The 19,050-nt window shown below is 36.3% G+C and overlaps 2 protein-coding genes and 1 long non-coding RNA gene across 4 annotated transcripts; all 3 read right to left on the reverse strand.

Annotated features, from left to right (window-relative positions):
- Positions 1-6,007: 6,007 nt before the first annotated feature.
- Positions 6,008-8,308, reverse strand: LOC145798381 (uncharacterized). The gene is made up of 2 exons (XR_014339253.1): positions 6,354-8,308; positions 6,008-6,255 (listed from the first exon to the last, which is right to left on the reverse strand). It is a non-coding gene; the product is annotated as an uncharacterized LOC145798381 (long non-coding RNA).
- A 123-nt stretch (positions 8,309-8,431) lies between these two features.
- On the reverse strand, positions 8,432-11,764 carry LOC145788824 (uncharacterized). Its single transcript, XM_082885926.1, has 4 exons — positions 11,715-11,764; positions 11,504-11,591; positions 11,129-11,413; positions 8,432-9,610 (listed from the first exon to the last, which is right to left on the reverse strand). Exons 3-4 carry the CDS (start codon positions 11,195-11,197, stop codon positions 9,251-9,253), a joined length of 429 nt encoding a protein of 142 aa, XP_082742052.1. The 5' UTR covers positions 11,198-11,413; positions 11,504-11,591; positions 11,715-11,764; the 3' UTR covers positions 8,432-9,250.
- On the reverse strand, positions 11,715-17,942 carry LOC114323730 (GPN-loop GTPase QQT1). 2 transcript variants are annotated; one of them, XM_082885919.1, is made up of 10 exons: positions 17,404-17,942; positions 16,946-17,020; positions 15,180-15,254; positions 14,776-14,879; positions 14,522-14,678; positions 12,909-12,993; positions 12,486-12,510; positions 12,313-12,400; positions 11,862-11,917; positions 11,715-11,774 (listed from the first exon to the last, which is right to left on the reverse strand). In XM_082885919.1, exons 3-10 carry the CDS (start codon positions 15,238-15,240, stop codon positions 11,760-11,762), a joined length of 591 nt encoding a protein of 196 aa, XP_082742045.1. In that variant the 5' UTR covers positions 15,241-15,254; positions 16,946-17,020; positions 17,404-17,942; the 3' UTR covers positions 11,715-11,759. The 2 variants fall into 2 exon arrangements, with proteins under 2 accessions (XP_082742045.1, XP_082742049.1); XM_082885923.1 differs by lacking the exons at positions 16,946-17,020; positions 17,404-17,942 and adding an exon at positions 16,566-16,811.
- Between the last annotated feature and the right edge of the window lie 1,108 nt (positions 17,943-19,050).

Consider the following 19,050-nt stretch of genomic DNA (forward strand, 5'->3'; position numbering starts at 1 on the left):
ATATCATTTGCATTTTGCCCCTGCCTGTGGGCATGCCTGCAGGCACATCTCTGCTTACTTTGTACGTTTGTCTAAGTCTTCGGCCTTGTCAAAAATGGGTCGTCTCTGGGCTTTGACATTCACTCCCGTCACTTGTGACTTTCGAGTTCTGTCAAAGAGGGGCAACTGTAGACACCCCATTTTTGACCGACCTTAAGACTCAGACGTCACTGATTGAGCGCTTGGTGATGTTGCATAATGTGCTCGTTCAGAAGTTTCAGAGTTGCGGCCGTGAGCCCTGCCTCCGGACTTCCGAACCCTCTTTTGTACCTTGCCTCGGTTTGCGAACCAGGCTCGATTTTCTCTGTTTCTTTTCCTGAGGGAAGGGAGAGGACCCGTAGACCATCTCTCAATGTCCGTAGGCTACATTTTGTGGCCGCAGGCCATTTTGCCCATTTCGGAGTCCGGTTCCCGGTTTTCGGGATCGTTGGCCGTGTGCCTCGGTTCGGGACCGCCTAACCATCTCCATTTGTTCTGATTTTTGGCATACTTCCTATTCAATCCCTTTTGAGGGACACTGGGGTTTGAGAAACCCACTTCGTGGCCGAATGCCACTTTCGGTGTTTAACGGGAAGTTTCCGGGGCCCCGAACTGCGTGTTTTGGCCCCCGAACATTCGTTTGGCAACGGTTTTCGTTCATTTTTGGCAGGTACCTCTGTTTTATCGCCGGGAAGGTCACTGAAGGGTGGGAGGCCAGTAATTGTTGCAGCAACCAGTTATACATCCTCCGACGCCCTCCGACGCCCGTTTTTCACACTTTCGGGCTAATGTTGAACACCTTGGGCCCATTTTCTTGAACTTTGAACCACATATTTGTGATGTACACACATGGGAGGACCCTAAAAGTTGGTGGCCGGCCAGTAATTCCACCTGACCCTTTTGAACCCCTAATTCCGGGCTAATGTTGAACACCTTGGGCCCATTTTCTTGAACTTTGAACCACATATTTGTGATGTACACACATGGGAGGACCCTAAAAGTTGGTGGCCGGCCAGTAATTCCACTTGACCCTTTTGAACCCCTCCTTCCGAGCTAATGTTGAACACCTTGGGCCCATTTTCTTGAACTTTGAACCACATATTTGTGTTGTACACACATGGGAGGACACCATCATGTGGTGGCCGACCACTAAATCAGCTTGACCCTTTTGACCCCTAGCCGGCCGGCTAGGGGGTGTGGCCGGCCGGCCACCTGCAACCAAAATAACTGGCCGGCCGAGATCCTCACACTGTTCACTTTACAGCTGTATGGCTTTATCCCCCAGAAAATATCAATATCCGGGGGATATTTTGTGGGGGAAAGTTGGCCTCCTTTTCCCCCACCTTTACACCCCCTTTTTGATCCTTATAACCAGCAAGCCATATCACATTTAGGGGTTAGAAAATTTGTTCTTCAAGCCTCAAGACACAAATCTTCCTTCATCCCTCTCATTTTCCTAAAAATCCCTAAGTCCTACACCTTGTTTTCTTCATCACCACCAAGCTCTACCATTACCACTTCATTTCCAGCAACAAGGAGGGCTTCTCAAAGGCTAAAGGAGCTGCAAATTGGTCCAAGAAGCAACAAAAGCTTTGGTCTTCAAGGGTGAGTGACATTTCTCCTCTTTTGACCCTTTTTCTTGATCTATTTGTAAGCCCTATATGCTTATTGTTTCAAGCTCCGGCCCTAACTGAAAGTGGCCTTATTTTGAGCTCATTTTCACTTTTCATTAAGGACTCAACTTTGTTTGAGCCCTCCATGATGTACTTGCTTCATTGATCCTCTTATATGTCATTTTCTTGCATGATATTTTTAGCCTATGAGTAATCTGTTTTTGAGCATGATGTAATCTGTGAATGTGCTTATTTTGGGCCCTTCTTCAACATTGTTGAAGGGCCCCTCACCATTTGATGCCTCCATGTGCCACTTGTAGTTATATCCCTTATTTGGCCCCCTTTTTTGCATAAATTGGCAGCCCCCCTTGCTTCTGTTTTTGGCTTTTTCACAGAACTGAAAGTGGCCTTATTTTGGCCTATACTTCATGTTTCATTAACATTTTTTTTCTGTTTGGTGATTATTTTGTATACTTCATGTTATAGCACCTTTTGAGCCTCAATCTTGTGCCATTTTTTTAGCATGTTTGTATATTGATTTGAGGCCTTCCATATACGGTAAACATTCATATTTTTGGTCCCTCTTCAATGTTGTAGAAGGAAATTGTTCAGTTTGGATTTTTCTTATATCGCTTGCTTCATTACCCCTCTCTTGGCCCCTATTCTTGCATGCCATTTTTTCCCTACCTATGCTTGCTGTTTGGCCATGTTTATAACTGTGAAAGTGCCTTTTTTGGGACTGTCTAGCTTCTGTCTTTGCATCACATGTCCATATCGTGCATGTTTGGCATAGCTATAGGCCATTTCGGGTGCCTAAATTCGCATTTCGGGACTATTCCATGCATTTGGTGTTATTTCGCCTCATTTCGGGACTGCTTTCCCCCATATTTTAGTGCTGAAATTCCATTAGAATGATTTCTTTCCATTTCTATGTCATTTGCATTGCATATGCCATTGCCTCGGTTTGCGTGCCCGTATGTACGCATTTCGAGGCACTTCATTTTCATCCATCGACATCCTATGTGAGTGTGGCTGAGGCTCTCTCATGTTGGTATAAGCCCATATGTCATTTTCATGTCATTTGCATTGCATATGCCATTGCCTCGGTTTGCGTGCCCGTGTGCACGCATTTCGAGGCACTTCATTTTCATCCATCGGCATCCTATGTGAGTGTGGCTGAGGCTCTCTCATGTTAGTATAAGTCCATGTTGCCTTCTATATGCCATTTTCATGCCATTGCATTGCATATGCCATTGCCTCGGTTTGCGTGCCCGTATGCACGCACTTCGAGGCACTTCATTTTCATCTATCGGCCTCTTATGTGAGTGTGGCTGAGGCTCTCTCATGTTAGTGTAAGCCCATATCACATTTCCATGTCATTTGCATTGCGTACGTCATTTTCTTAGTTTGCGTGCCCGTGTGCACGCATTTCGAGGCATCTCATTTTTACAGCATAGTGCATACTAGGTTGTATCTTAGATCGCATTCTGTCATTTTCTCGATTTGCGTGCCCGCGTGCACGCATTTCGAGGCATCTCATTTCATAACATTGTGTATGTTAGAATTGTATCTTAGTTGCAATTCATGCATGTCATGCATATTGCATCATGTTCGGAATAGGAGTTAGCCCGGGCACGGGAAACGAGGTGCATTCCGTACTCCGAGTGACGGAATGTATCTCAATTCCCTAGTCACCGACACTCCGGATTATCCATGATGGAGTTAGGTCTTGTTGTGTTTTCATGTGCATTCATTCTATATTGAGTTGTGCAATTCGACTCCTCGGCCATCATGCCTCGGTATGCGTGATTGGTGGCACGAGGATCGATGCATGCATATATCTGTGAAAATACATTGCTATGCCCCTTTCCTGCTCTCTGTTGCAGCAAAATGAAGAATCAGCAAACTTCCGGAGTTTGGCACGCTTTCCAAGAATAACTGCTAAACAGAGGCTGATTGGGGCATCCCGGTGGATTTCCGCGCAAGGCAGCCCAGACATGCATCATTCATCAGGAGCAAGGCAGTCCCTGGCTTGCACGCCAGCTTTATTTATTTTCTTAGTTAATTTGTTAATTAATTAGGAATTTGTACATTATTTGGACTGTAATATTCTTTTATTCGGGACTGTATATCTATTCGGACCCTCTGCGCGAGGGCACAACTGTAATAAGTGTGCGTGAGTGTGATGTATGTCTTCCAACCCTACGTCTTTCTCCCTTTTATTTATCCGCTTATGATGGTTAGATTAGGGCATGTTTAAATTAGCATACAGTATGACAGCATGTTTGCATCATTCATCTGTATTGCATGCACCGGGCTCGGCGCATCATACTAACTGCATTGTATTTTTCAATTCTAAATTGAATACATGATAGTTGTAGCATCTCATATGCTATGTTTAGAATAGCCGAGCCTGCTATAGTTGCATTTTACATGTGTTGCATTAGGCATTTCTGTATACTTAGGATTCATGCATGATTTCTAATGTAGTTTCTGTTTTTGGCTTGGAGTACTCGGTAAGTTTTATGCTTTAGCATCCTTGCATGCGTGTGAGTGACTGCCATGAATAGCATGCTTACCATGAGGATAAATGCTTATGTGATATAACTGCCTGAATGCCTGTGGGTGAAGGTTGAGTTACTTGGATTGGGACAATTCATCAAATATTTGTTTTAAGCCCACTAGATAGTGGCAAAACCATCTTTTCTAAGCCCATCTGTGGGTGGCAAAATCTGCATTTTAAGCCTACTTGCGAGTAGCAAACCATCTTTCAAATAAACAAGCATGAAATGTTTTGTTCCAATTCAGGCGACTCAGTCTATACTTGTATGCTGTGCGTATCACATAGTAACCTAGGCTAATAACCGGAATAAGAACATACAATGTTTTCAAAAATAGATATCATGGTTAGTAGAGGCCGGTCTATGACCGGGCGAGCGGGGGTGCTCACGAAGTGACCTTCCCCAATCGTACCCAAGTTCTCGAGCCGAGGCAACTTTGGTGATGACGGACACGTGGCCTTTGGCACCGAGTCAGGGTTTCCTAAATTTCCCAAAATAAAATATTTAGGTGGCGACTCTGTATCTGGCAAAGCAGTCCATGTTTGGCACTTCTTTCAAAAATCTGTTTTCTCAAAAACGATTTGCCGGATTTGGACTCTTTAGTTCAGACTTAGAACCGTGACTACAAATCGAGTCCGAGCTGTAGCGAGGTCCCCCGCGGGCTTGTTACAAGTACCCGCTTGAGCGCTACCGCTCGAGCGTAAAGAAACCCGCTCGAACGCAAAAATCATACCTGCAGAAGTTTTGCAGGGATACGAAATACTGGGAGTGTGCAATCTCCGCTTGAGGGCAACAAGGCCCGCTCGAGCGGAACGACCAAAAACTTGGCAACAAGATTTTAGACCAAGGTTCAACCCACCTGTTCGAAACATGCCCAACACATCCTAAAACTCAAACAAATGGAATTAAAGGACGACAATAAGATAGATACAACTACCAACTCCACGGAACTGAGTCCGGAATATAACAGAACAGTAAAGGGACAACCGGGATCGCTATAATTTCCCTTTTACGGGAATATTTTTTAATCTTTTATTTGATAGTGTATCTAGATAGATAGATAGCTATGGATTACTTTAAGAATTAAAAACTATTCAATTATTTCTTTTTAAAATTATTAATTATCTATTTGTTATATCTTATGAGAAGTGATTTAAGGGATTTGTTAATTTTATTGATTTCTTATATCAGATTATAATTGATTTAATATTTTTTGGTTATGTTGTTTTGGAAAATTAAAAATTAAGACAACTTGGGTGTTTGGAAAATTGCTATTTTAGTTGACTATTTTAGTTTTTTTGTTATTTTAGTAGGCTAAAATTTTTGTGTTTGAAAAAATGATTAGATTTTTTTGTAGTTGGATGTAATGTCACTGTAGGAAATTCAACTTTTGGCGTAGGTTCCAAAAACGTCATTAATTCTTTTTGCGACGCTTAGCACTAAGCGCCGAGAATGCGGCCGTCGTTATAGCATTGTGGCGCTTTTAAAACGTCGTTAAATGGTTATAGGCGGCATTTTTTAAAACGCGGCTAAATGTAATACATAACGCTAAACTGACGTCATGACAATTTTTAGCGACGTTTCAAAAACGTCGTCATAGCTTTTTTTGAATTTTAAAAATATAACCATTGGCTGTATAGTGGGGCTTTCAAAAAGGCCATTATATCTTCTCTCTCTTTTTTTTTTTTTTTTGAAATTTGCTAATTTTAGGTGGTTGAACAAAAAAAATACCTATAATAAAATTGAAAAATAGTACTAATATGAACCAATAACTCCCATTCCCATTCAAATGAACATTTGTCAAAAGTCAAAAGATAAGCTAATTATATGAAAAGCAAATACAGCATTAATTTACTTTTCCATTGAATTTAATATACAATCACCATTAACTACAAAATAACATATCCACAAATCATGTTTTAACATTCGCCAAAAAATAATAAGAAAAACATCAAGACAAACCCCATGAATTTTGACTTAATTTAATGTCTTGTCCTTATTACTAAATTCACTGAACTTAGTTGATATAGCATAGACTCTGTAATTTTCACTAGTCTGGATGCCTACATCAAAACATGAAAGCCAAATTAGGTAAAATGCATAAATCAATAACAGTAGAAGTGTTATTACCACTCACCAGCTGTTGAAGAAGATTTTGTACCTGGAAGAATTAAATAAATCAGTCATTTTTGAGGCTTTGAAACTGCAGAAAAAGGCAGAAAAAAATATTTTAACATGCTTCTATTAGATAGTAATAAGTTTATAATAAATGCTTCTCTCTCTCTCTCTCTCTATATATATATATATACTAATGGACAACCACCTATTGAAATGAATTCATATTCCAATAAAGAATGACAAATCTGATTCTAGTTGAGCAAGAAGGTTAAAGCATAAATACTCATGATTCCTTTCATCAATCGGGGCAAGAAAATCTATAATTACCAATGGCACCTCCAGACCGTCTCAAGCCAGTCCTTGCAAAACCTTGCTAATGCCATATCAGTAAGTATCAGTTCTTTGAGCAAGAGCTGATACTACCCTTGGGACCTCTTTGAAAAAGATCCAACTCGGTTGATTGGACTGAATTTGCACTAAAATGGTTATTATATGATTTGAATGAGCTACACAAATTTGAAAAGTTGCAAAAGAAAGACAGCTTTATAAAGAGAGTAGTTTAGGACAGTTCAAGCTCTTGTCCAAAGGACATGGCTTAGATACCAAGTGACTAGTAAACAAAACAAACTTTAGCTTTACTCATTAGTTGTTGGTAGAAACAATGAGAAACATCTTTGTAATAGTCTAAAATCTAAAAGGATCTAAAAACCGAAAAGAAACTAGTATTCCTCAATTATCAAACACATCTGCTAGAAAAATATGTGGAACATGGACACGTGTTTTCCAATTCATGGTCCAAACCATATGATTTGACAGAGCTTGTAAACAATTTGAATCCTAATGTTTGAATCCAGAAAATTCGTTATTCAGAGACCATCAAGATGTGTTGATGAACCAAAGACATCAATACATCTTTTGTACCAAGTTATCTTTATTCAGGCTTTAGAACAAACAATTAGAGGGCTATAATTTTCAATCTAACAACCCTATATAAACAACTACTCCATAAAACAATCATTAACTGTTAATTTATAAGAAAGCTATGAATTTCCAATAGATTGGCACCAAATGTACTTGGATGACATTTTATACAGATCAAGCATCAATGAGCAAAAAAACACAAAGTCCATGTGCCGAAGAAAAGAACCCTATTAAAATGTTCATAACCAGTTTTGAATGTCTAGTAAAAGCGATTCGTAAGTTCTATAAATCAATGACAAATTTGAAATGGAGCAATTTTTTAAAGATTAGGAACAAACTATATGTAGAATGGTAAAAAGGAAAATCAAAGTGAAAAAGGGTTTATGCCAGATCAAAGAAGCTTGATGAAATATTTCACAATCAAGATTACTATTACATAAACAAAAATTCCACTGTTTGTTTTTTTAGAAAAAATAAAATAAAACTTGAAGAAACAAATCTAGCAACATCATCTACAGCCAAAACCAAGCTCAGACACACATTATAAATATGAATGAATATTAGTAAAAATTGTTACTTCGTTCTGAATAGGTTCAAACAACAAACATCACATAAATGCACATATATATATATATATATATATATATATATATATTTCATCTGGGTTACACAGAAAAATATATTTCAAGTAGAGAAAGGGGTTTCCTACTTCTATATAGCAAACAGCAGCAGAAGAGTGAAGAAAGTCAAACTTCAGAAACAGAGATGCTGCAGACAACTACTGAACCATGATGAATTCTCTGTATATAAGCATTTACTGAATCTAAGAATGAATGTAAAACTTGGGTCTGGCCAATTCACAATCAATTTATATTCACCTCACCTATCATAGCAGTAGGCTTTGATGCTCTAGCAGCCGTTATAGCCCCCTGGACATGATTAATGTTAAATCAAACAGCAAAATATATTTGTGCGTAAAGAACTTCATAAGTTATTGGAGGTGAAAGGCCTCGCCCTCATTACTAACCTGGCCTAGAGGAAGAATAGCATCAAACCTATCTACTCCAAACATGCCCAAATTGGAAAGAGTGAAAGTCCCTACATGCACAAACAACATAACTCAATTACATTTTCTGTTGAAAGAAGTTTACAAATCCAGAACTCCACATTCAAGTTTACAAAAACAAAATATTAAAAACCTGAATTGTACTCATGGGGCTAAAGTTGCTTGGCCCGGGCTTTTTCTACCAACTCCTTCCATTTTTGAGACAACAGATAAAGATCCAACTACACCAGCATAGAGAGATTACCCATTAATAATAAATTCATACTACTATGAACAAAATAGCAATAGAAAATCAATCACACACCAAACTAAATAGTAAATTCACAAATCATTGACCTATCAGCATCTGGAAGAACAAGGGTTATCACCCACCATCAATTGCCACGACAACTGCAATATTTATACTGCTATTATAAGTAAAACTCTTTCCATCTTTACATGTAGTATTCACAACTGGGTGCTGAGCAAGTACCATGGCTGCAGCCTTGGCTAACCATGCAGCCATAGTCACACAATGAAAATATTTATGAAAAAACCTAACAAATGTTCACTAAACACAAGAAATATAAAAATATATCAGTTTTTTTATTTTATGTTTCTTCTTAAAATATATTATTTTTATGTTTCTACTACAGTCTACAACAGTGAAAGAGTGCAAAGTTAAATAATAGAGGGTTCATTTTACATTACCTTTTTCTTTTTTTTAAGATGATTATAGATAAGGCTTTAGATGCAAGTTGCATGAAATTCTAGTGGCTGTGGGGAATAAAATATAAAAAATAAAATATATATCAACAAAAAAAATGGAGTTCAAGAAAAAGGAAGAAGAAATCTGGACAACAGAAATCTGGAAAGAAAAATAAAATCTGGACAAGATCAATTTGTTCTTCGTTTGCTGCCAAGGAGGAGTACAAAAATCTGGAAAAAAAAATGAAAAAAGTGGAAACAAAAATCTAGATAGAACAAAAAAAAATCTGGACATAACAGAAATCTGGAAAAAAATGAAAAATGATGTGTCTTCTTTCTTCATTTGTTGCGAAGAAACAGAAGAAAAATATTTCAAAAAAAATTTGCAAAAAAAAAAAATGAATCAAAGAGGAAGATGAATCTGGACAGAACAAAGAAGAAGATGAAGAAAATAAAAAAATCAGGACATAACAAAAAATGAATCTATCGTTCCATGCAATCACCCCATTGTCCATGCTATTGAAGCTTCTCTCTATCGCGATGTTCCACTCCTCTGTACTCGAATCCTTCTTCTTTATCTCTTCCTTTACAAGTTCATGTAACCAATCTCTACACTTCATCGCCACCTACAAAGAAATCAAACACTGATTAGCACTTGTTAATGAAAACAAAAATAAAAACAACTTACTTGAAACCTTGTTAATCAACAGATTTAACAAAATGCGAGAGAGATCAGATCAGATCAAGTTCGGATTTTGATCAGATTAGATTGACTTTCTTGTTCAATTTCGGATCTACAATCTGTGAGAGAGACCGAGTTCAAGTTCGATGAAGAAAAGCTAGAGCAAGAACGGATCTAACAAAATGCAAGAGAGATTAGATCAGATCAGATCAGATTAGATCGAGTTTGGATTTCAATCAGATTAGATCGACTATCTTGTTCGATTTCGGATCTGCGATTTGAGAGAGAGAGAGAGAGATGAAGAACAACTAGAGTGAGAAAGATCAGATTCGAGTCCAATGAAGAACAGCTATAGTGAGAGAGATCGATATTAATCGCGAGAGAGAAAAGCAGCTCATGAGAGATTGTGTTATTTTTGGTAATTGGAATGGGGTTAAGTGTCTGTTAAGTAAAATAGACTTGGCACATTGAGACCATCAACAGGCATCACGCATTGAAAATCGTGTTGACTATTGAAATATACCACACCGTTTATAAAACGTCTTTGATTCAAGCGCCATCGTAGGCAACTTTTCTTGTAGTGAACCAATCTGTGAGCTAACCATATGCTAGTGCAGCATTCTGTGCATTGGTTTTATTGTTAGCCATTAAAGTTCATGAAGCTTTAGTTGAACCATGGGGGCAAATTGAAATTTTCACTCTAAATTTATGGATGAATGTATATGTAATTTAAATATATACACATACTAATGTATGTGCAATCAAAAAAATTTATACACTCATGTATATGAATATTTTATAAACTAAGGTCTACAATATTATTAATATTATTTTTCCAATTTGAAAATATAACCCAGAGACCTTAGAAAAACATACATAAGCAAAATGATTACAAAGATAAACTATTTCTTTTTTTTTTTTCTAATCACAAAAGAGAAAACTTTATTGAATATTCTCTCTATTGAATATTCAAACCAAAACCAATTTAGTATATACTTTTTACCATTCAATTTTAGCTTTTGATACTAAAATATTGGTGTCTATTATGTCATAAATAGAAGGGAAGAGACCATTTGGAAGCAACGTTGACAACAAGAACCTTTCCTTTGTATGTGCTGAGATCAACCTCCTTACCCTTGCTATCCTGCACATCCCAAACAAATTCCAAACTTTCTCAGAATCCAAACAAAACAATTTGAACAAACACATATATAGATCTAAGAAGTATGGACACTTTTAAGAAGGTAATACTATGGAGGTTCTAACAGGATCAGCAACCAAATAAATGTTAACCCTCCCACCGGCATCTAGCCCACTTTTCAAGGAAAGGGCATCAAACAATTGAAACAGGGTTTATAGAAGTTCTCGTTCTAAAATGGGAATTCTTGAGATTGATTAAAATTTGTTTAAAAAATAAAAGGACTTCAATAGCTCTAGATTTAGAACAAGATTTAATACTCACTTTGTCTTGCAGGTAACGAGAAGAACTTGGAGAGCAAATCTCGTCAGAACCAAATTCTGATCTTGACATGCGCCATTCCTTGTCACCACTTTGTCTTGCAGGTAACGAGATTGAAGCATCATCTTTAGAGTGCAACTCTCTCTTAAGTGCTTCAGCTTCATTCCTGTCTTGTTTCTGTAGGGCAGAAATCACTTGAGATGTTAAATTCTGTCGACATTCTCTTTTTATGTTCGAGAGAATAATAGACAGGATGGGCTCCGTAGTAATGTTTCTCCGAGACAGAACCTTTAACATGAAAATATTATTGCACAGTAAAACTCACATAATCACATATTTTTTAATGTGAAGTGATCCTTTAAATATTTATAAGACTACCTCACGCCACTTTCTGGTGTAACGTTTAGTGACGTCATACACTTCATCTTTTGCAAAAGCAATTACATAATTCAAATTCTTTTTCCACCTTCAAAGAAAAAAAACATTTGCAAACAACATAGATGAAAGTCAAAAAGTTAATTCAACTATGAAGCATCAGCATGAAAAAAAAAATTCCAAAACTATATAGATGATGTGTAGGTGAAAGTACCCTTTCTTATATAGCAAAGGATTGTCGTATATTCCTTCACAAGGATCAAGATGCATCCATCTATGAAATTTGAACCCACCATAAGAATTTGTGGATACACATATAGAACATAACAAATAGCAACAGCTGCGTGAATAAAATATTTACCTTCCTAGAGCAGGTGACATGCACTCTGTCCAAACATGATTTGTGAAATCCATGACCTGGAACAAATAGAAAGTGAGTCAATGAAAACATTTTTCTCTCAACCTCGAATTCTAATTTCTGGAAATTACATGAAGTTTAGTTTTTTTAATTTTTTTTAAACATCAACTAAATCTACTCTTGTAGAGAAACTTAAACGAACATTACTTGGTGAGATTTAATACTCAATTTTAACATAGAACCATTAATTTCCTGAATGAATAAACAATATAAGAAAGCCATTCATTTCCTGAATTTCAAATATGAACTTTTGCCAGTTTCACCAAATATTCAGATTTTTTAGCCAATTTCTTTCTATCTGGTGATTATTAAAGAAGGAAACAAAAATAAACAAGTAAATAAATTTCAAAAAAAAAAAGAAAGATCTAGCATTGATGTGGGCAACCATATTGACCTTCCTTGGGGCCGAGTAGACTTGACAACTGTATTAGTCTCTGTGGTGGCATCAGTATCAACATCTTGAACATCATCCTTTTCAACAGCTGCAAGATGCATACAAAAAGGATCCACATCAAACTATCATGATATTATTAAGTGTAATCTAAATTCATTTTCATCTTGATGTACCTTCATCCTTGATTTCTGCTGCTTGCTGCAAAAATAAAAAGAAAGATTTACAGACAGAAAATCATAAGAACAATTTTTTTTTAAAGCTTATTAAATCTAATTCAAAGATAAATGTGAGAATTACCACTTTCAATCTCTTTAGGATGTTGTCAAACTGTGATGTATCAGACGCCCAATTATTTTTGTGTTCATCTACACCAATACCTGTTGTAATTTTTAAACTGTCAATGTGGTCTATATGTCTTGAACTGTTCTTACTCTTCTAATAAATAAAAAACTCATCCCACAACAAGTTTAACCTTATTAGCTCCTTTGATTCATAAGACAATTAAAAAAAAATAAAAATAAAAGAACTCTCTATTTTAGGCAACAAAATAGAGGATGAATTTGATAAATAAACAAAAATCAGAGCAAAAAAAGAACCTGCAGTGTCCTGTTTGTCCTTTACCCTGACATATCCTTTGATCCCTTGCTTCTCTTTCCCAAGCCCTTCGTCTTCTTCCCACCCCTACAACACAATTCCATCTCCGCACCATCAAAATTCATCGAACACACACATTACACATACATATAGATTCAAACCTGAGCTGAAGCAACTGTGTCCTGAATTTTCAAATTTTTTTTGGTAATCTTATACTGACTATATATATAGAGAGAGAAAGAGAGAGAAAGAAAGAGAGAGAGAGAACTAAGCATTTGTTTCATGAGACGAAAAGCGGCGGACTTTCTCGTGATTCCGACATAACAAATAGGAGCTTCAGGTGCCGCCATTTTTCTCTCTTTCTTTTTCCCTCTCAAAACAGTGCAGAGAGAGAAAAGACTGCACAACTCAACAAGCTCAAGAAGCCCTAGAAACTCAAAATGTACATATTCAACTCCACAGGACATCCAAATCAAACACCAGTTTCGAGCTAGAGAGAAACTACAGCCAACTTATAGCATGTACAAATGCAGTCAAACGAAAGGACAATTTGTCTACATGAACAAACCGAGAAGAGAGAGAGAGAGAGAGAGTACCGATTAAAGTTCAGAAGCAAAGTAGACTATTCGTCGCCATCGGAGCTTGAAATGCGAGTAATCGAGGGGTCAGAGTTTAGATCTGAGCTTCTGGAAATCACTGAATCTCTGAATCTTTGCAAATGAGACGGTGGAGCTTGCTACATCGCCGATGCAGCTTCGAAATCGCTTCGATGGAGCTTAGATATGGATCTTCGATGGAGCTTCGAAATCGCTTCGATGGAGCTTCGATCTAAATCTTTGATGGAGCTTCGAAATCGCTTTGATGGAGCTTCGATCTGAATCTTCTATAGAGCTTAGAGAGGGTTGAGAGGGAGACAGAGATGTGTGCGTATTAAGGGTTGAGAGAGAGAGAGAGAGAGAGTTCTGAATCTTCGATCGAAATCGTTTTGTATAATACGCTTATAGAGGGTTCTGATTCAAAATAAGGTTTCACAAAAGGAGGCGTGTGTGGCTACCGCATTTGGAGGCATTTTTAAACGCCTCCCATCATAAAACGGTGTTGTTTTGTTTAATAGAATATGCGGCGTTATAAAATGCCATTAAATACTAGTAATAGTGACGTTTAAAAAAACGTCATTAAAAAAACGCCACCATATCTCCTTTTTCCTGTAGTGTGAAGTAATTGAAACAAGAATAAAAAAAGCTGAAGAACTATTCTGAAGTTCAACCGCGTTGAAAAAACAAAACACACTATAATGAATAACAAATATATTGAACCAAATGCTAATAAAAAAAAACACAAACAAAAACAAAACAAAACTACATATTTGCCAAAACAAAACTGGAAAAAAAAACAAACAAACAAACAAACAAAAAAAACACTACCTTATAACTAGTAAAAAATTGATAAAATAAAAGGGAAAATCATTGCGTATTATTCATAAATATGTCATAGTTAATGTTCTGCATTCCATTGATCAAGTGACCTCACTTCAACCATTGTATATTAAACAGAAAAGGATAACGAATTGAGTTGTATCTATGTTAGATATGATTTAATAGTAGCTCATTTGTACCTAGTTTTCCATAGCTCTCAATGAGATCAATTTTAGACAAAACATTGATGTAGGGAAGTTCCAGATGTAACATTGTTGATAGAGAGAGAATCAATGCACTCACATACTTTCCTGGATCACTGCAAAGGTGTGCATCTACTAAATGCACAGCCGTCAGCTGCATAAAATGAGGCCCATCTGAATTCCAATAAAAATGGGCCCAAGGTATTAGGTTAGAGTAACTGGGCATGTTAAAACGAAGAAGCATCACGTACCCTAAGATCCAAATTCTTTATAAGTGCGTCGATGACCTTCTTGGCATTTGAATGGAGGAAAAATAATTCTACTTGGCCAGGGAAGTCAAAGAGAAGATAATGATCTGCATGGAACAATACTGCCACATTTAGTATCTACTGAACAATTAATCTCGATGATCACAAAATTTATAGATTCATCAGATTGAAACAATAGAAATCCTATTTGGTACAAAGTATAGATCATCACCATAATGAGCAGCACCCTACAGAAAGATGCAAATGATAATAAAACGATTCAATATTTATTCTGAACCTGATAAATATGAAAGCATGACAAGAACCAAGAATCTAGGATGGTTGATAATCACTTCCACAAAACAAAAAGTTACAAGTCAATGCCAATGTAGGCCTTGAATACTAACCTTTGAGAAGAGGCTTTAATTTGGACTCCAACCAGTCAACGTTTTTCTCTAAGTAATCCATACAATACACAAGACCTAGTTGAACATAGTAGAAAAGAATTAGCTGTGAGGACATCTAGCTGGAAATTCTTTGTTCGAATTTAAGTCACTAATATTTTCAAACATCAGAGATTTCTCGGAGAATAAAAGGCAACACATATGATCAAGTTTATAACCTTTCTCAATTTATTACTATATCTCAAACTGTTGCACAAATCAGCCAATCATATTCTTTTTCTCTTTCTTTAGGATGCACATGATACTAGAATTAAACTATTAAAGTAAAATTCTCAAGTGACACCTTAAAATAAAAAGAGATATCACAATATATGAAACACATTAAACATAAAAAATTAAGTAATTTGGAATCCACATAAAGTCTTGCCCTGGCATCTACATAAAGATTCTTTGTGCAAATCAAATATTTTGTCATCACCACCATGGATTTTATGAAGGAGAAAATGTTGGAAATAAACATGTTCCAAGTTTACTGAAATTTCAGTTGACATACTGTCATCACCATCTGCTCTCAAACCTCGCATGTTAAGTTCACCCAAAAGCTACAGATTTGATAAATTCATATACCGATTAATAACAAAAGAATTGATTTGAGACCACGCCAGTACCCAGTGATATTCATCCTCCATCATCACCTTTTCACATGGAGACAAGTGAAAAGGTCGACAATAACATTATGTGCTCCAACAAAAAAATATTTGAAATAATAAACCAGGCAAATTTTGGAAATCATCCAGTAATGGGATTAGTTATGAGGCTGCAAAATGATAGGATGACCTCAGATCTTAGCAGCTCTTAGCACAGATGTATAACATAAAGTAGATGGAGAAGAAGACCTAAGCTACACTATGAGTTTGTGGTATTGAATACGAGATTATGTCGGATTAACAATAAAGTTCGAATTAGAAGTAATGAAAGCACTTTTAAAACAAAATAACAATTAGTAGGCCAAAACAACTCTTTTCAGCATACTGCACCTAGATTATGCAGATAGTGAACTTAAAGTGCATCATTTAAGGATACAACAAGAAATGAGGACAGAAGAGAATGGACAGACATGGGAATAGCCTAAAGCTGCACTAGCATGAAATAATTAAGAATCCATCAGATAATTAGTAAGCAAGAAGGGACTAATTATCTTATTAAAAAAAAAGAAAGGAAATAAAGACGTTAGGCAAAATTGCTTTACAGGGACAATGTAAAGGGAAGTATTCAACCAGGGGTAAATGATTTATAATTTTTGGGAAATAAGAGGGCTCAGACAACAGTTTTTTTGGGGAAATAGAGCCATACACACCAGACTATCAAGCTTTATTGGTGAAGTTATACCTCAAATGAATAGAAACGATTTTGCATAAGACAAAACCCATAGTCGAAAAAGGACTACTATTACTCTGCTCAACTCCCTTTTCAAAATAAGATACTAAGGAGACTGCACATTGATTAATAGTGAAAATCCAATAGCAATTCAGATCCTCAGCTTAGATCCCTTCAACTCTAAAGATGGTACATGTAATGATGGAGTGAAAAGATAACGAAAGGAGAAGGAAGTGGACAACATCGAGTCACTGAGTACCTACAACAATTGTTTATATATAAATTTACTAAGATTTTTTAAAATACATAAATAGAAGTTATTATACAAGGATTGCATTAGAAAGGTGTAAAAGGACAATAGTGTAAGTAATGTACTATACAAAGTGAATTACCTCGAAAAGGGTTGGTACGGTTGTAGGATTGAATTCTTCACAAATGATGTGGATCAATTGGAACACATATATGACCTGGAAAATAGTTGAGGAAATTAATAACAAGAAAGAAGCATTATGCTAATACTAAGAACCCTATGGCTAAACAAGTATACCAAGTACAAGTGACACTAAAGAACAAGCATTCATGAAGTTTTTTCTCACAAAATGCAATTCAAATTCTTATCTTGCAACAAACATTCACTTTTTTGCTATTCTCAAGAATTTTATACTATAGCAAGTGAAACTTTCAAATATGCTAGTTATTCCTATATCACAAATGATAGATACAAAGAAACAGTTTTATGACTATTCTCATTGCCCTGAACCAAAAGTATGATAATTTTCATTACACTTACACTTCATGATACGAACAATTTTCCAACAATCATATGAATTCAGGAACAGAAATAAACAACCTTATATATGCGGAAATAATCTGCAATAGCCGCCCTCTGTTCATTATTCATCCTGAGGATTGACGGCGATAGATTCCAAATGTTCAAAAGTCATAAACCTAGCAAAGCAGAGAATAGAAATTGGGCTGCTTGGTATCATTTTTGATCTTATGCATTTTTGTTTTTCATGTTCTTAGAAACAAAAACAATTAAAAGTTCTAAGACAATAAATTTTCATTTTATGCATTTTTGTTTCCATGTTCTCAATAAATTTTCATTTTATGCATTTTTGTTTCCAACTACTCAATCACTTTGAGAAGAGTAAATAGATTATCCTGCCCCCTTTGATTTCAGGACATTATTATCTATCGGACTAACTGGACATAACATGAAAACTTTAGGACATTACAATTAGAACTAACTTGGCACACTAAAAGACAGTGTTGTCCAAGCCACGACCATGAAAGGAACTCCATAGTCTGCGGTGAAATCTTGAAGCCACCCTGCATTGCATAACGAGAAATTTTGCATCAGATTTACTGTGAGGCTCCTTTTATGGGGGCCAGCCTTGGGTTGAAGGTTTGGAGGTATTTATTGTATTTTCCGGCTAGTTTTCAGTGTGAGCGTGTGACAGTGTTGTCAAACAGTTGAGTTAGGCCATTGCTGAGCCACCTAATGTTAAGTCTTCAGATTTGGAAGTTTCAAACTCACTCACCAATCTCGGTAATTTATATATATACTTGTTAAAATTTAAAAATTTTATGTTAAGCCATAACAAATGTCCAGGTTGATTTGTTTTTCTTCACTACAAATGTCCAATGTAACAAGTGGGGTATGAATCCAACCAGCAACCTTAAAAAACAATTTAGTTTTCTTTATCCATGCTATCTCTAATTTCTAGTATTAAAAAATTAAAAATTTTTAAAATAAATTAAAAAAATACGAGGAATAAACATGATGGTACTAGGATTCTAGGGCATTTAACATTAAATAAACCAAGGCTAACTCATTTGTTGCTTAGAGTCAACATAAGAGTAAAAGAGTAGATAACTAACTAAATTAGATATCCACTATAGAAGTATATAGAACAAAAAATTTAATTGTATTAATCTGTTGCTTAGTAAAAAAGGAAAGAGAAACATACACTACCAAAGTCCATCAACAATACATTTATCACACTACACATTAATCTCATTTGTTGTTCCTATTCAATATTCTATTTTGTTCAATAATATTTACTTACTTGCCCAATTCTTTAAACTTAGACATGAGTCATCTGACCAATCAATATGTATTCCCCAATACCAATTGATGGAGAATTGCTCCATAACAATGTGAAAACTAGAAACTATGCAGTTTGATTACATCCAACATGCCCTTGATCATCAACTTCCATGACCTTTGACAAACCTACTACTACCACTGTGATCACAGCCTGCCAGAATCTGGTTCCCACTAGCATTCACACTGAGGTACACCCCTCACCCACATATCCAACAGTTTGGAATTCCAACCATAAAAGTATCAGACAACACCTTGGGCCTAGCTGACATGCCAATACAAGTATGTTATTTAACGACATTTGCTCACCTTAGTGAAATCGAAATCACCGGTGCAGATGGTGGTGGGGATGGAGCTTTGAAATCAAAATCGCTCTGAAGTCACTAA

Source organism: Camellia sinensis, chromosome 1 (genome assembly GCF_055761805.1).
Source record: "Camellia sinensis isolate YWXY chromosome 1, ASM5576180v1, whole genome shotgun sequence".
In the NCBI taxonomy this organism is placed as follows: domain Eukaryota; kingdom Viridiplantae; phylum Streptophyta; class Magnoliopsida; order Ericales; family Theaceae; genus Camellia; species Camellia sinensis.

Excerpts from the sequence above, each read along its gene's own strand:
- LOC145788824 (XM_082885926.1), bottom strand. The coding sequence starts at position 11,197 with ATGTCAAGATCAGAATTTGGTTCTGACGAGATTTGCTCTCCAAGTTCT. Across the intron at positions 9,611-11,128 it reads CTCGTTACCTGCAAGACAAA|GTGGCGATGAAGTGTAGAGA; the intron begins GTGAGTATTAAA and ends ATTTCTTTGTAG.
- LOC114323730 (XM_082885919.1), bottom strand. The coding sequence starts at position 15,240 with ATGGATTACTTAGAGAAAAACGTTGACTGGTTGGAGTCCAAATTAAAG. Across the intron at positions 14,880-15,179 it reads ATTAAAGCCTCTTCTCAAAG|ATCATTATCTTCTCTTTGAC; the intron begins GTTAGTATTCAA and ends TGTTCCATGCAG. Across the intron at positions 12,994-14,521 it reads TGAGAGCTATGGAAAACTAG|GGGTGGGAAGAAGACGAAGG; the intron begins GTACAAATGAGC and ends ATTGTGTTGTAG.